Consider the following 18,279-nt stretch of genomic DNA (forward strand, 5'->3'; position numbering starts at 1 on the left):
TGAATTAGACTTTGTTAAAAATGCTAAGCAGCGATATATGTATAGGCACATTTTACACACATACACCATTCTTGAGGCTGTCAGCTTGGCATATGACAAAATGGCAGGCAAACATGGTTCCTCCCGCATCAGCAGAGATTATTGAACAACCAACCAAACAAAAGGCTTTTCAGTATGATGGGGAACTTGGTGGGCATGGATCCTGCAAGTCAACAACTGGTTGCGCAGCCGGTGTTGACAACAGGGATCTGGCTTTTACAACCATGAGACCCGCTCTGAGGATCAAGGACTGTTAGGAAGAGATGGGGTCCACTGCAGTAGGGCAAAGGCTAGCCAGCCTGTGACGACAGCTTTAAATTAAGAATGATGGGGAGGGAGTGGATGACCAACAATCAAGTAAGGAAGTGGTGGACTGGGGTGACAAGCAAAGTGTGTGGGACGATGTGAGCAGGAGAGACGTCGCAATCGACAAACCAGGGCAGAAGGAGGCCCACCCCAAGGGTATCCACACAAACAAGCAAGTGCCTACAGGACAGCTCTAACACCTCTTCTGGAAAACCCACATGACTGGATGCCTCTCTGAAGTGCCTGTACACTAACACACGTGGCATGGGGAGGACACAGAAGGAATTCCATGCTTGGAAGGATCCCATGCAATATGGTCCTAGAGAGAAGAGGGGTCCAGGAGAACTGGATGATTTTCAAGAATCACCTCCTCCAAGGTCAAAAATGATCCCTCTTGCTGTGGAGTAAGTCAAGCAAAGGTCGTAGGAGGCCTGCATGGATGAACAAATCCATCCTGACAAAACTCAAGCACAAAAGGAGGCGTACAAGAGGTGGAAGACAGGACAGGTGATGCAGGAGGAATATAGAGACAGTGAGTGTGCAGGGATGGGGTTAGGGAAGCCAAAGCCCATTGGGAGTTGAATCTGGTGAGAGAAGTAAAGGGCAAGAAGAAGGACTGCTATGCATGCATGAATAGCAAAAGGAAGACTAGGAAAATGTTGGTCGGCTGCTGAATGGGTTGGGGGACCTGATGCCAAGGCCATGGAGAAGGTAGAGGTACTCAATGCCTTTTTCACCTCAGTCTTTACAGGTAAGGCTGACCTTCAGAGATCCCAGGCTTCTGAGGCAAGTGGGCAAATCTGAAGCAATTCAGACTTACCCTCAGTGAAGGAGGATCAGGTTAGGGAGCTTTTAAACAAGTCCATGGGAACTGATGGGATGCACCCACAAGTGCCGAGGGAGCTGGCCATTCTTCATTATCTTTGAATGGTCATGTTGATGGGAGGAGGTTCCTGAGGACTGGAAGAATGCAAATGTCACTCCTGTCTTCACAGAATCAGCTCGGAGCAAGGGGTTTGGAGTAGATGATCTCCAGGAGTGCCTTCCCACCTCAGTCACTCTGTCGTATGTCTGTGATTCTGTACCTTTTAAAGCCCATTCTTCAGTGCCCATGAAGCCATGTGACATTTAAAAGACACCTGAAACTTTTTTCCACAGTTTCACTTGCCTGTCTCAGGAGATCCATTTGCTGAGTGCAAAAATTTCTGGAGTCTCCTTAACATATTAACCCTCAAAACGTATTAGCTTATGGCATGCACAGCCACCATCGCTGCGGAAATGGCAGGTTTCAATGGTGCGTAGTTTGGTAGGGCGAAAGGAATTTGTTGGATAGTGTGTATATAAACAGTATTGCTACGGCACAAAAGGTGATGTGGTTGTGGATGTGTGCACAGTGGGAGGCTATAAGAAGTGCAAAATCAGAACACCAGGAAGAAAAATGCTTTGAATGTCTGGTTACGATTTAAACAGCAGGAATGTGAGTATCGCCTGTGGTAGTAGTTTGATCATACACAACAGTGAGGTACAGTTCTAAATGTCCATTTTATTCATGCCTTTTTCTTCAAAGGTTAGTGGTTTGTGCTTGTTTTCACACAGATGTAGATGGATTCACAGCATCATAAAGTAAGCAATGGAGAATCGGCCCTTCAGTTCTTTGAAGGAAAGGCTAAGGATGGGGTCCAAATCTTTAGTTGGCATAGGATGGCATTTTGAGACTGAAGTCAATGCACCTACTTCAATTTACAACTCCTAATATCTGGCCTGAATGCTGCAGAGTGAGTAGAGGACAGGAGAAGGGGAGGAAAAAATACACAATTTGGTAATACCTATTATATAGTTAAGAAGTACAGCCTAGAAACTTTCTTTGTTATAGTGAAACTGAACTCCTCTTGGATCAAGTGATGAATATGAGTTGCATGTCTTTTGAAGGATCTTAGAGAGAGTCTTGGGTCCACAGAAGAATACTCCAATACTGTTGCTGTAATCACAATAACAACAAAAACATGAGAGTAGCAGAGTAAATGGATAAACTGTACCTTTTGCCTGCCTCCGGCTTTGCATCTTTTGAAATGGCTTTTTGAGAAATACATTTGAAAAAATTTGTGTTACTGTCACAAAGTATTACAGTATAATTATTTTAATACTTTAGTGTTATTATGTCTTATTGCATTATTTATTTGGATTGCTATGTTAGAGGTCACACGCTATTTTAAATGGTAGTTCTTTGGTTTCGATCTTCATAGCTTTTTTTAATCAGAGAAGCAAACACACAGCTTGGGCTGAAAGTTTTCAATGGTTTTTCTCCAGCTGAGTTAAATATTTTTTTCTAAAAAATTCACAAAATTCTCAGTTACTTCTGAGTTTTCTCCCCCCCCCCCGTTTTAACACTTTTCTGCCTATGGACAATTTTTAAATGGCTGATTTAATAACAAGATTTGTGAATAGGTAGTTCTTATAAAATAAGAACATGACCAATGTAACAAACAATTGTGTTCATAAGGGCACAAGTCTGTTACATGGAGCTGGAAACCTGGTTACTTGCTTCAAAGTGCCTTAAAAGGTTTGCCTCTAAATACACAGCACATACTGCTTTAAAACATATATATGTACACACAGATACACACACGTGCTGTGCTATTGGGAAAGCTCAATCTACGTAAACGCAGTGCAAGCGATAAATCACAGCATGAGTTTCAAAAAGTTTGCTCCTGTAAAGGAGGGGCTGTAGGTATGATTTTGGTGCCCAAGCTGTAGTCCCCAGAAGTAGTGCCCACATTGCTCTGGTGCTCGATTGCACTAGGTTTAACCTGGAGTGGTATATTCCTGCTAATCCGCTGAAAGACACTGTTGCAGCCAAGGGAGACTCCATGGACCTAAGTGCAGGGACCCAAAATTTAGTCAGTTCATAAAAGCTGATTGTTCCGTCACACAATAGAAACTCTTGAGTTTCTTTTTCTCTTGAACCTTCTGTAACTCAGAGCAAGAAAAGGTAGGGTATTTTTTTCTCCTAAGGAATCCTTATTTCATGCAAGGTTTTCTTTAAAAGGTTCAACATTGACCATAAACATGGGCATCTAGGTTCAGAAGCAAATGCAGATTTTTCTGTCACTTTAGCACTGGCTTTCTAAGGAACTACCCCAAGACCCAGTATAGAAAGTTAATGCCCATCTCCCTCCCTGATCATCAGAAAAACAGATTTTTCTCAGTTGTACTTAACAAAAGTAACAAAAAGTAATGTTTCAACTATAACTTTAAAACCTCTGTTTATGCAGTAGAATCCCTATAAAAGGTCTTTCAAAAATCATATTTTCTACTTTTGGCCTTTTTTTATTTTTAATCTTTCATATTTCCTGATTGTATTTATATTGACCTCCATCAAGTGGTTTCTCTATTACTGTTATTTTTGCAATTTTATGGTATTCTTGTAGCTTACTGTATTCTCTTTGATCTCCTCCCTTTCAGCTTTTTCTGGGGTCTTTTTCATCTTTAAAAAAAAGAGGAGTTCTTTTTCTTTTTGTATCTCTGTCTCCCAAGTGCAAGCCTTTATTTTGCATTAGCAGGTAAATGTTTGGAAATCATAAAGAGTTACAAAGATTCTGGAATTTTCTACTGCTGAACACAAAATATTTCAAATTCTTGCTTCAAAGGCTTTCAGGAACAAAGAAGCTTTTCTCAGACCACTAGCGAATCCACCAAGTTCAAATGAACTGTCTTTGCCAGCAGAGATGAACTAATAACAGAACAGCATAGTCTTGCAAGCATAGCCAAATATGTTAGGGGAACAAACATATCCTTGACATCATAAGAAAAAAATCACAGTTTATCTCTTTAATAACCATCTTCAAGGGAAATTAATGCTACTTTGTCCTTTGTGCAGAACAGTAATTGGATTGTGTGTTTCAATTATATCTGGACAAAGGCCAGGATATTGAAATACTTCTAAATATTAGATTTTCTTGTCCAAAAATTAGATTTTATTGGCATTCTCTTTCCGAGATTTCTTCATTAAAAGCTTCATTAAGCATAAATCTTCTTTCCACACAGCAAAAAAACTAAATTATTTTAAAAGGGTCATTTAGAAAGGTTTGCCCTCCCCTTCTCCCACTGTTTATGCTGAGAGAAGAGTTACCTAACAAGGTTAGAAGCCAACCTGCCTTACCTAGGATGGTTTTCGGCTAGTTGCTTGAACTCATTGTCCCAGTTTGGCCTTCCATAGTAGGTCTTCTGTCTCAAACCAGTAATTACATCCATTTTGTCATCATAATGTAGGGCTATGTGAGTAGCCTAAAGGCAAATTTACAAGATAATAATTTTAGAGTCAACAACATATACTCCAAGTAAGAGGAGAAAGCAATAATGCTGCTTTGCTCTGAAAGTCGGAAGTATTAATGAGGGAAAGGAAAGTGTGTAATTATCAAATGGCAGGAGAGGAGAGGAGAGGAGAGGAGAGGAGAGGAGAGGAGAGGAGAGGAGAGGAGAGGAGAGGAGAGGAGAGGAGAGGAGAGGAGAGGAGAGGAGAGGAGAGGAGAGGAGAGGAGAGAGGGCAGGGGAGGGGAGGGGAGGGAGAGAGGAGGGGAGGGGAGGGGTACTTGTAAGTTCACAGTGTTACTAGAATTGTAAAAAGCACTTCCAAAAGTGCCCAAGACCTCAAAGGTTTCAGTTTCTTGAGATGGAATGTTTGAAATTAGTTGGGATTAAATACCTGTCTTTACTGGCCTGGACCTAAGTGCCTCAGTCACTTTTACAGGCAGGTCTTAGATTCCTAAACCTCTTCTCAGCCTTTGAATATCTCACCCTACACTTCCTTCATTGCAGATCCTGAAGTGACAGTCACCATTTTAAGGCCGAGTTGGAGTTTAGGAAAGGGAGCAAAGTGTACTGTAACAGAGTTTGATGATAAATATTAGCAATTGCATGCACCTTAAGTAAGTCCAGAGCATTCTGCTGCTGATGGAAAAGACAGCGGATGTACCAGCTCAGCAGGGGTAAAACCCTGAGTGTTTTGACTCTTCTCCTCGGGTGGAGGCAGGTGCAGAAAGTGGATAAGCTCAGGTGAAGCACTGAACTAAGCGAGCTGCACAGTTCCCAGTGCCAAGAAAACAAATCCTGATTTTCCTGGGCATTTACTGTCTCTCAGCTCCTATGCTACACCCATTACCATGCTATCTGAATACTTCCCAGATGCATTTAAAAACAAAATCACCGTCTCTCCTAATTGTGCTGCTATTGTGTAGGAGTAATACACTTGTTTTCACTACAGACTACCATCGTTACTATCACTGTCAAGAAATTACCAGAGGAAAGCTAAGTTAAAAATGGGCTTTGCATTTAGTTCAGGCCCTAGCATGAACTAGGCATCATTATCATCTCTTGCAGAAGTGGTTGATGAAATTTAGATCCATTTCCTGGGAATATTGTATATTTCTCATTCCATATTGCTTAACAACTCAATTATTCTGGTCAAGCAGAGTTGTCAGAAGAGGTTGTGTTTCTAAAAGATTCTTCTTGTTAGTTTGGGCCAATGTCATGGAGGACTTGGAATAGTCTAAGAAGGAACTTAAAGTCTTTGGTAGGAGTGGGAGGTGGGGAACTGCAGGATTTTTTAATTGTTTAAAGCAAAGTTGTGCCACTGAGCAGATGGGCTATTGCTGTTCACATTAAGTGGAACTTTACTAGGATTTTTGGTGTTAGCCCTTGCTATAGCTCACGGCATTGAAGTTGCCTAGGAATCTCAGGGGCATTGCAAGGAGCAATAGGCTGAAACATGATTTCTTGTCCAAGCAGAGGCAGACATGTGCCATATCTGTTTGACCATCTGTTGCCAACACAGAATCTACAAAGAGCTCAAAGCATTGAACAAACATTATGTCTGAGGAGTAAACACCTGCACTAGAAGGTGTAAATTGCCCATCCTGCTTGGGTTCAGCTTCACTCAAATACTGGTCATCTATATGGTGAGACAGGGAGAGAATGGGGAGAATGTTGGTTTTGTTGTTTGCTAAGGGAGAAGTAAAGCATCATCCAAATATTACTGGTGCTGAAGCTCAAATTTTGAGGAGTGATGAACTGGAATTTACTAAAGATAAGTAAGACCTATAAGATGAGGGAGCTTTGTGGATGTCTGAAGAAGGTGGAGCTGTTACCCAGCACAGTTCCCTGGGTTTGGTCAGAGTAGGAGAAGCAGCCACTGAAAAGCATTCCTCTTCCCCCACAGCCCTTTAGACGTAGGATGCTGGGGGGCTCCAGGAGCAAGAGCAGCTCCAGGGTAGGCGGGGAAGCAGCACAGCTTCAGGGATGCTCCTGTGTCACCTAACCAGCAGCACAGGATAATGAGGCAGTGCTGACAGGAGACTGGATGATGGGGTTTGAAGAGAAGAAGAAGGCACTTCAGAAAAGTTCAGGGCACACAAGTGAAGAGAGTCAGACATCCCAGCAAGAATAGTTGTCTCCCTACCTGTTTTCTGGCCTGAAGTTTGCCCAAGAGGGAAGTGGGATGATGACAGTTGAGACATGAGGGCAACTTTGTGTTTTGTTAGGTTCCTCAACAGCTTCTTTCAAAGCAGATTTAGGTAATACTCTGTGATATTGCTAATGCAGAGTGGTAGTTTCTATAACTGCCATGTACTTCATGATGGGAGTAGATTTTTCTAAATACAGCTTATGCACATGCCTCATTACTTGACAGAAATCCTAAGGAAAGCAGAAAGAAACAATGGGGTTTTGTGGCAGCAGAGGCAGGAGGGGAAAAGCTCTATGAAATCTATTTTTTTTAATCTCTACTAGACAGTCCTTCATTCAGCAAAGACAGCAGGAAATAAAACAGTAGAGCAAAGACTTCCCTGTGAGAGTTTTTCTGGCAGGTGCCTAACTCTGATCGCAGTGTCATCTGAGTGATCCATTTTAAAAAAAGAGAGAGAAAATCAACTCATTTGGGTCTAGGTAGGTAAAGACTAAAGAAGTTGAATAAAATCAACCCAGTCTAAGGATTAAGTGCCTCGAGGTGGGATGATCCAATGAAATTATGAGATGGCAAATTTAAAGTCAATCAGAGAAAAAGTCTTTTCAAACAGTATGAATTAGACTATAGAGTTTGTTGCCAAAATGTTCTGAGTGCAGCACGTTTCAAAAGTGCACTGGACATATATGTGAACAACAGAAATTATAGTAAATAATAAGAGTAAACAAAACCAACACTTTTTATACAACCCTCCATGTTTCAGTACAAAAATGCCAGAATCTATTTAAAGACCATTCCAAATATGTGGACAAAATGTCCCTTCACAAGCTCCTGAAAGGCTCTCTGCACTTTTCTGTGAGACACCTGGTAATTAGCGCTGCCCAAGACAAGATATAGGACTGGAAGGATCACTGACTTGATTTCTCCATTCCTGTTTTCCTGAATGTGAGATGGAAACAGACGGCTTGGTGTCTTTATATTTACAGTTCTTTGTGTCTCTGCTTCATCCATCACGTATTCAGCTGTTCCTGTTCCGTATGTTACCATACTGGAAAAGCAAGGTACATTAACTCAGATTTGTAAGAGTTTCATTATTACCTGACTTTCATCCCAGCCAGTAAGAAATATATGATAACTTAGAAAATCATTTTTCCCTTTTTCAGCCATTTTTGTTTCCAAATGGAACAGAAGATCAGCAAACCACTCAAATGCTGATGGGTCTCGACAAATCCAATAAAAATAAACCTGTCAGATAGAAGTAAAGAGATTTAACAAGAAGCAAACTTTCAATAAAACTTCCTAATGATTGGCTCAACTCATTAACCACATAGTGTACAACTCTTCTCCACTGTAAATTTAAACAAAATTACACATCATTTTGATGATGTAGTTTCTGTCTTTTAAAAATTTCATTTTCATCTTAAACATTGAGTGAATATATTAATGTGCTAGTGAAGACAGGCAATGTACAAGTTTCCCATCTCCTCCACCAGTGCATCTCAACTTTGACTTATAATACCTAACCCTGCATTTCTTGCAAATAACTTGATTATTCCTTGAAATTTTGGGTTTATTTTCAGTTATGTTTAAAATGGAATTTCAGTTTCATTCAGCACTGAAGCAAGGAATTCCTGTTTCTCAAGACCTTATGCCATAGGTTAACGGTTGATGTGGTCAAAAGATACAGTTCTTCAAGTCAGATACCCTGTATAAAACAGGGTACAGAATACCCCTACTTCTTTTTTAATGTATTTCTTTTTTAAATTGGAGCATATAATTTCTAGAGAAGCATGAAACTGTAATTTTAAAGTTGCCAAATGGGTAAAATGAACCACTATCCCATGATTGGTTTTCTGTTGGTTGAAAACCTCCTCTCTCTGAAAAATTTACACATTTTTTCTCATCCAGATTTGTCTAGCTTCATCTTCCGTATGCTGGATCTTGTTTTAGTTGTCTGTTGGATTGGAGAGCCTGTTATTAAAGTTTTGTTCCCCAGGTAGAAATTAGAGGCTGGGATCAAGTCATCCTATAATCCTCTCTATGGTAAACCAAACATTCCTGGGATCTGTCACTGAGAGGCTAATTTTCCATCCTTTAATCATTCCTATGGCTTATTTCTGTCTATTCCTCTTCTACCGCAGTCAGTCTCAAACAGATCAGAGAGTTTGTTTAAAAAAAAAAAAAAAGCTACTTCATTAGGATCTTGGCATAGGGTAATGCTTGCATAGGGAATAAAATCTTGCAAACAAGATGGTTAGTCACTGTCCATATGATGATGAGAGTGTCTATTTCAAGAGTTCTTGCTGTGGCATCTTCAGCTGGATCAGGTGAGACTCCCCAAAACCCTTTTTCTGCTCAGTTCTTATAGCCAGCTGGGCCAGGGACCGTTGGGACCGCTCCAGCATGTGCATGATCTATTGTGATCTATTGTGATATTGCCTACATACTACATACAAAGCATCTTCTAACTAATTAACTATGTATAAAAGACTGTCCTGTGTGACCACTTCTGCAGGAACAGTTTCTGCTGACCATTTCCAAATGTCTTATCTGTGTACAAGTTAGTCAGGAACTGCCTGCGGAGTCTCAGGAGTGGTGAGATTGCCCTCTCAGGATCTTAATCAACACACCGAGACATACAGTTGTCCTAGGCCGAGCAGGAGCTACCTTAGGGAGTCTTCAGGACAATCAGAATTTCCCATCTGGAAATCTCCTCCACAAATGCTGTGCTGCAAAGGAGATTGGGAGTACAGCCCATCCCCTGCTTTCGGCTCAGTCCCTTGTCTCAAGCCGGTCCAGCTGTGTAGATGACTAGACTGGGGAGTTCCTGCACCACCCAGGGGATGAATGTCTGAAGTTCCCTGGGTGTCTGCCCAGGCACTACCTTGATGCCCGGCTGAATCTCACAAGAGATTTGGTGAAAGAAACTAACAGTAATTTGAGATGTTTCCTAGATCTGAGTGTACTGTAAGGGACCATCTGTGGTTTCTGTAAGAAATATAAATGAAGTATGATCCCAGGAAACAGAGATAAAGCATTCAGGGTTACGTAGGGTATTTTTACAGCCCAGGAATAGGACTGGTACTGTCTGCAGAACTTTAGTACCAGCCATCTTGGCTGTTTGCTTTTTCCCCTTCTGTTTCAATGTTTTGCCTTAAATAAAACCTCATTGCTTTACAGGGGGGTTGCTGCTGATTTACACTGGCATAGGTTATGAGGAAAAAGCAAGCCCACTGACTTTATAGCATCTCAGTTTTGTGACCAACAGCAGCATTATTTTAAATTACCAAAACTAGGTAAGATTTATAGCCTTAACCTTTATGTAGTTTTTTGTGTCTGAATCCTGAAGTCCCTGCTTGTTCCACATCCTCAGCACCTCAAAAATCAGCCCACTGAGTGCTGTCAGTCTGTATCACACCGTGGCTGTTGATTTGTAGTGAGAAATTTCTTCCCCCAGCCTCTACTTGATCATCTTATTTCTCAAGTCTTTTCAGCAGTTCATTTTATGGAAATGTATATTTAGTACACATGTGTGGAGAGGAGGCATGTGCTTCCAAATGAATAATGAATTGTGCATGGGGTAGCAACTGGGAGCATGTGGGCAGGACTGGGAGCCAAGCACATTCAGAGAAGGAGGAAGAAAAGCTAGCTGATGAGTTGAGACGATGTGGTCTTAGAAATGGGGGACTGGTTTCCAGAATATCAGGCTATGGAGCTTGAAGGAGTGCTTTTAGCTGGTTGCAGACCTAGCTGTTACGGTAACAGCCAGTCCAACTGAATTGGGTCAAGCCGCCTCTGGCACAGTCCTCTTGAGAAAGGATGTAGCTTTCTGAAGCTGCAGAAATTCCTTAAACTCATCCCTGGTGCGGTTCCACTGAAGCGGTACCCATTGCACTGCTTCTAATTTTCACAGGTTAGAGGTGGAGAGCATTTGGTAATGAAGAAAGACTGTCATTATAAGAAGTATTTTTGGCCACAATTATAATCTTAGAAAGAAAAGAGGTAGTGAAGAAGGATGGCCTGTAGGTAAAAGGTCTCCTTTTCCCTTCGATCAAAGAGGACTTCTAGTATAATATGTTAAAACAAATGGTGTTTACAAAGAAGTCTTCCTTTCTTTACACTGACTGCCCATAGCATAGCACAACATATTACATGTATAATTAAAATACAATAAATGCACAATAAAATTAATCCTTATTAAAACTGTAGAATAAAGCCAGCATCAGTGCATTTCTATAATTAAACAATTATTCGGAATCCTATATTTTTTTCTTGTAAGCCTCATACTATTAACTGACTGCAATTATTTAAGACCCTTAAAAATCTGTTTTAGATTTATGTTTCATTAGTCTCCACCCACCCTACCGCCATCAACTACATTCATCAGCTTGATGGCTTGCCCAAGTAAACTGTCTTAAATTTTCCAAGTGCTCTTTTTGCAAATTGAGTTAGATGCAGTATTGCTATTAATCAGATCTGTAATGCAGGGTTTTGAGTCGTCACTTATTTCTGTAATACTCTGCTCCCTTGCAATGCATGCATATTTATCATTCAGTTTCCCACATCCTGAATTTTGTACAACAGACAAGCGCAAGAGCTCTGATACCTCTTTCCTGTAAGGTGAAAGAACATACTTTGTAAATCAGCTTCCATCATGTGGAAAGTCATTAATAATTATCTGTTGATGACCATCTGTCTGTTTCTCCCTGCTCCCTGAAGACAGAGGTGGAGCTGCAGCTCTGGGCAAAGCCAGCTTTTCACCAAAGGGGTGTAAAAGGTGATGAAGCAGGGGGTGCCCAGGGAGGCACCTTCATCCCTGACTCTTGCTGCTTCCTCTTAAACATTACCAGTCCCTGCAAAACCCTCTGACACCTGCAGCTGGGCACCTCCCTGCAAAACCCCAGTCCTTGCTGCTCCTGAGTATACCACAGCACCCATGGGCTGTAGCGTACCAAAAAAGATCGGGGATCTTCCTCAGCCTAATTAATTGATCCAGTGGGCCACTACAGGTAAGGCGTAACAGTGCTTGCAGCCTGGGGCATGCAGGGGACGGGGGTTTGGCAGCCTGCGTGAGGCACTGACTTAGAGCTAGGGTGGGAGCAAGCAGCCTTTCATATAAATTCAGGACAAGGCTCGAATTTGTACTCCTAAATTTGAAGCAAGAGGCCTAAACTGTTCTCAGACACAGCTCAGAAAGATGGTTACCTTTGACAGCAAAAAGAGCCCAGGTTTTTAGGTCTTCGGGAGAAGATGTTTTGTGGAGAGGGCTGTGGGCTGGGGTAGAGCTTGAAGCAGAAGGTTACCTCAGGCAAGGACGGTCGGTCTCAAAGCAAATGGAAGAGGCTGGTTTTGTTTTCCTCACAGTATGTAGCTGAACTTACTGCCACAACATGCTGTGGTTTTCTAAGGTCTACATGGGTTCAAAAAGCGATCAGACAAATTCATGGAAGAAAAATCTACTAAGGGATATTAAACACAGAGATGCAGCTCTTGTATCAAGACATTACTGAACTGCAAGTTGCTCAAAGGTGAGAAAGTGTCCACTAAAGACTTATCACTGTATGATTTTCTGGTCTGTATACTTTTCCCTAGGCGTTCATGAAGAGCCACTGTTGGAGACAGGATATTGGGCTAGATGGATCTTTGGTGACACTCAGTAGGACCTTTCTTATGTCCTTATATAGGGTAAAAGAGAAAGTGGATGTTTGCTAATATTAGCATCTGATGGATCAGTACAATTTTATCAATTTCAGCAGCAATTGATCTGAAAAATGAGACCACTAATGTGAAAAAAAGATCATTTTATGCATAACTAAAGCCAGTAGAAACTTTCCAGCCGTGACTAGTAGTAGTGCCCTTCCTCATCGCAAAAAATGATAGGGAAATGAAGGCTCTAAGGCTATTTAATTGTGAAGAATCAATTAGATAAATGTGTACTCCTTTTGATTTGCTGGGTTTTTTAAATTATACAGCTGCAGACATTATGGAAGTTATGAGTATTTATATCTCAACCGTATGTGGGCAACACTAAGAAATATTAGTTCAATAAGCGTAATGATAGCTGTACTCAAATCAAAAAGAAGTTGTTAAAAAAAGAAAAACCTCTTATTTATTTCCTTAATAGACATTTCTATGGTACTCATCATGGCAGAAAGAGAGTGCTGAATACTTTGAGGAAGATTAAATTATTTGTAATTATACCACAAGTGGAAGCTTTTAACCAATGGAAAAAAAATGTGGAGCTACCCTGAGATTAATCGTTCTCACTAAGATGACTGCTAAATTTTTTAAGTAATGCTGCGAACTTCCCCAGGACCTTTCATCCAGGCTTTCAAAATATTTTACAAGCACCAATGAAGTTTAGCCTCATAACACCTGTGAAAAATCAGCATCACTGTTCCCACTGCACCAATAAGGAAGCCAAGATATAGAGAATGGACATACAAAAATCATGATACTTTTGTATTTCACAGAAATTCAGAAAAACTGAACTCTATAGCAGAAAACTGTGGCAGAATGCACCATGCATTTATCTTTGCAGGCACACTTACCCAAGATTCTCCCTAAGCTATGGATGAACACCCTGAGGTATACTATACTCTCAATGCATAGTTAAATTCTGTTCTTTTCCCCTTAAGATAACAACGGCAATGACAATAATAACAATTTTATGTGTATACATATAGAATACACATAATATACATATATAACATGTATATACATATATATAGCTCCACTTCCAGTGGAAAAGATCTTTCTAGTACAATCGTAATGTTTGCAAATACACTTATTTTCACATCTAGCACATACTTTCATTTTTATTTCCCTCCCTTCTCAGTGCTTTTTCTGCCTCAAAGATACCCCCTGGCAATTTGAACCTGTCCTCAACTCCTCAGTTACTAAAATCCCAGATGCTTTTTCAGTGGCAGCTTGTCATTAAGACACCAGTTTTAACACTCTTTCATTTAAAAAGATCAGCCCCTTGGTCCTGCAATCAGCTCCATATGTACTGACCCTCTCAGAGATCTGTCCACTCCAATGCAATTTCAACATTTGTCCTTAAATGTGAAATGTTGAACAGTTCCTGATTCAGCTTTTACATTGAAAAATGAGCTAAAAGAAGCTGTAAGGTCCACAAGCTACCACTTGCCATGATGGATAGGGCAGAGAATGTTTAATGCTGATTTTTTTCTCTGTTACCTTCTTATCCCTCACCCTACTTCACCCATTATCTCTTCTTCACCTATCCTCCCCCAGTGCTGCCTCATATATCCTTAGCACAAGATGTATAACAGGTTAGCAGATCAAGAGTATGTTAACTTAATTGGTGCCATCCATGCCTTACAGACCCCAATATATTTTTTCAAGAAAATAATTAAAGTGGTTTGAGGCAGTAATATTGTATCTTGATACATGCATCTCATCCAGAGCTTAAATGCCTTTTTAAATTCCTTCTATGCTGGCTAATATCCTGACTTTGCAAGGAGAGAAAAGCAGCTAATGGTTGCTGAATGCAGCATTCTGGACCAGGACACGCAGCCAAAGGGCCCTCACGAAACCTGCAGCTGGACAAGGAGCAAGTGCTGCCCTTCACTTCCGTCTGAGATGACCTTGCAGGATTTATTTTTGGTAGGAAAGAGGACAAATTTCTCTCCTAGCTCTCTGTCTGTCTAGCTATGAAAGGCATTCCACATTTATCTCCAGTTGCTATTGAAAATCTGATTCTTCAGCTTTTACTAAAAACACTGCAGCTACAGCTGCCTTCTTCCTCAGGGAGTGATGGTGAATTTGGGAGACCCGACCCCACAACAGCTCCTGAGGTAGCTGGAAAGCGAGTGACTGCTTCTGAGAGCAAGTTAAAGCACTCAAGTGTGTCTGTAGCTCTGAATTGCCTCTCTCACCTGGTGAAATAGGCTCACTTGTGGAACTTTTTGATGGAGCGATAAACTTTCCCACCTACCTTCTGCAGCGCCAGTACTGTGTTAGGGTTGCAGCATTTGTACCAAATGGATTTTAAAATAGAGGCAAATGGCGTGACTCCGATTCCTGCTGCAATGCACACACTCACTCGGTAGTGGAAGACGTCTGTGGTTGCAGATCCGTATGGTCCATCCACAGCCAGTCTACGGCAACAAGACATTTAGTCAAGGGTCAGCAACGTATAAAATGACAGAAAGGTTAAAATCTGTTGGGCTACATATTTTCAAAACTGAACTTCTGTTAAAATAAAAGAGAAAAGACATGTCTAAGCTGGCACACAAATTACCCTTACAAACACATTTAATTTTCAGTGGATGCCATTTAATAGGAAAGTAACTGGTTTTTTTCTGAAGTGAGAGAACAAGAGCACCCATGTGGGTTTGGGGCCTGGCCATCTATTTAAGCATGCAATTGCAATTTTCTGGCTTTCTGAAATGTGATTAGTCATATAATTGCATGTCCAAATTTAGCTGCAGAATTTGCATATTTGATTACAAATTACTGAAAAGCATCCTGTTTTAGAGCTTTATTTTCTATATTGTATATATTGAAGTAAAGAGGAACAGATTATATTAGTAATTTTGAAAAGCTCTCTATATGTGTTAAAGTAATAAAAGAGAAAGCAAGAAAGAGGTCATCATGTGCAAGGAAACTACTATTTTCTCAGCTCTTTCTGAAAAACCAATATTTCAGAAATACATTTTTGGCAATAATACTGTACTTAGTATCTGACATAAAGGCAGAATGTGTAAGGAGAAATGCTTGTTTATGTTACTCCCTCTTATAATCAATGTTGCTGATGCTGAGGCATTCATTTTGGTCAAAATTAGAGATGAAAAAGATTACTAAATAATGAGATTCATTCCTCTAGCAACATGGAATGTAAATACACACAGTACTTTGGAGTGCTCTGTCCAGTCTGTCTTTAAATAACATAAGTGCTCTGGAAGATGGTTTCACTAACACCCAGCTCTTAGGAAAAATGAGGTTTTTCCTCCTTTCAGATTTTCTGTTGGTTTGTGCTCTTTATGAGCATGTGAATAATTTTTAAAATTCAGCTTAAATACTACAAACAAATATGCAGACATAGGAAGAATGAAATGTTTTAACAGGAAAAGAAAGAGGGATCACCAACCAACGGTACACACAAATATAGGGACACAATGTATCTGAAATCCTATTGTTGCTTTCTTAAAGTGTACCTGAAGTCCTAGCAAACATTTTCCTTTTCATTTGTACTTGTCACTTTTATTTCAGTATTCCAAATGCTCTGCAAGTATGGCAGCAAATGAAACAGCTACTCAGGGATAACTTTTGGAAATCTAGCCTCAGGTATAAAAAAAAATAATCTTTTTTTAAAATATGTATTGTTATTCAGATTATTGCCCAGCCCTGTACTTTTTGAGCACTCAAAACTTATGTAAAATATGGTTAATTTAGGGTATGTATGTAAAGTGCCTAAGAACTGCTTTCAGGTAAGCTTTCTACATAGTTCAATGTGGGCTTGGGAGCAATTATTATTGTTAGTAGATTGAGAAAAAATTTGTCTGAAAGGAATTTCAAGAGATTCTTTAATCTGTCTCTGTGCTACAGGACAGGATCAATTATTTCTGAATCATTCCTTACAGAGATTTGTCTTGTCAGTCCGCTCCTAAATCCTCAGGTGACAGAGATCCCATCATTGGTTGCTCAGCCATAGCTAGAGAGCTTAGCCAAATACAAAGACTCAGAGAAGTAGGGAGGAGAAAGCAGAGAAAGAGAAACAGAGCTATACGACATTCATTTGATCTAGAGAGGGTGGAGGAAGGTGGGAAGATAGTAAACAAAGCAACAAAAAATATTACATTTGCATTTGCCAAGGGAGGAGTAGAAAATAGGGCTATAGACTGTTTCTAGCTATGGCTTGGATTGTCCATATTCTTTGTGTCCATCTACACAATTTCATTAGAAAGAAGCATTATACTTTTGGGAAAGGAAGGGAAAGTATTTAGTTTCAGAAAAGTAACATTAACGGATTCTTGTATTATTTTTAGAATTTAAACATTTGCTGATCAGCATGATTTTGTAGTACTCCTGACTGTAAGAGAAGTTAGATTTTGGGACAATGTGCTAAAACAGCAATTAAGTGAGCCAAAATCCCAAAGAGGCATAATATGGAACTTGATTATTTTCACAGAAATAGTCTATTCTATGGTCGTACCTCTCAAATTGGCCAGAAATCACAACTAGCTGTCTTTGTTACCTGTATAAACACATGTACGTTTTATTTTAGTCTTCTTTTATTAATTACAATATACATATTTTATTTTTAGAACCTTACCTTATCATTCAGTTGCTACATGGCTTCTGTCTTATGCTCAGTTTCTCCTATATGTTATTTTTTAATATAGTCACCAATTTGGTGTTTATCTTTAGATATGGAAACCTGTGAAAAAGACTTGGTTTTTGCTTTATTGCTAGCTTAACTATTGAAATATTCTTTTTAATATATTGCAAGAAAGCAACTGAATGATGGCATTAGGCACCCTAACAAGATTAAAAAGAAGAGTCTTTATATATGACAGCGCTGTTAATTTCAACCCTGCATTGTGGCCAGCAACGTTTGATAACATTTTTCTCTTTCTCATTCTTTACGCTGGCTGTCAATCACTTTGGACCATTTTTGCTCCAGTTCTGCTGAAACGGCATACTTCTCATTCCAGTTGCCTTTAACAAAGGCACGGCTTTCATTTCTAATTCTTATTAACTGATACAATGCAAGGACTGGACCAGACTTTATTCTCCGCCCCCACCTTCTAGTATGCTTCTGTAGCTCAGTGGTGTCTATAAGCTTTTTAAGGGAATGTTCTTTAGCATCCAAGTCCCATTAAATTATATAAATATAGTTAAACAAGTGCCTTTTGCTGTTCAGTTTTACTAGAACTCCCTCATCAAAAGCAATTTTCCAGGGGGAAAATAGTCCCTTCGGTCCCAGGCCCTACACACTCCACCAGAATTGAAATGATCCTGTGCCAGGCTCTTCTTTGCTGAAAATCTCCACTACGCCTGCAAGGAGCTGCATGGTTTGAATCCATTGTGTATAGAGCCAGATGCTTAGCTGGTGTAAGTGAGGATGGCTCCATTAACTTCAGCGGAGCCCTGCTGACTTGCAACAATGAAGCATCAACCTTTTGCTTGGATTAAGATGCCACAGATAGAGAACTTGAACGCCAATAACCTTTATAAAGTGGGGCAGGGTTTGGAAACCAGAGACAGAGTTGAGGGAGGCTGCTGGAAAGAAGTAAGGTTCAGGCAGAAGTCTATGGGGCCACAAAATATCTAAGTAACTGAAAGGGAAAAGCTGGAATTTCGGATGTCAGGTGATGGGTGCCATCAGAGCATAAGCATACAAGCACAAAGCTAGCAGATAGCTTCCAGGGTTGTTTTAATTCAGTTCTTAAGCACCTGTCTGTAAAGATGGATATCTTTAGGTGTAGATTTAGATGATAGTGACAGAG

The 18,279-nt window shown here is 40.2% G+C and overlaps 1 protein-coding gene across 1 annotated transcript in view; it reads right to left on the reverse strand.

The window, feature by feature from the left end:
* Positions 1 to 2,196: 2,196 nt before the first annotated feature.
* NOX3 (NADPH oxidase 3) overlaps positions 2,197 to 18,279 on the reverse strand; it is a 38,916-nt gene continuing 22,833 nt past the window's right edge. The window contains exons 10-13 of the mRNA XM_050893900.1: positions 14,763 to 14,925; positions 7,901 to 8,047; positions 4,505 to 4,629; positions 2,197 to 2,323 (exon numbers count right to left, since the gene is read on the reverse strand). Coding sequence (XP_050749857.1) covers positions 2,197 to 2,323; positions 4,505 to 4,629; positions 7,901 to 8,047; positions 14,763 to 14,925 — 562 coding nt within the window. The remainder of the gene's footprint in view (positions 2,324 to 4,504; positions 4,630 to 7,900; positions 8,048 to 14,762; positions 14,926 to 18,279) is intronic.

Source organism: Gymnogyps californianus, chromosome 3, assembly GCF_018139145.2.
Source record: "Gymnogyps californianus isolate 813 chromosome 3, ASM1813914v2, whole genome shotgun sequence".
Taxonomy (NCBI): Eukaryota; Metazoa; Chordata; class Aves; order Accipitriformes; family Cathartidae; genus Gymnogyps; species Gymnogyps californianus.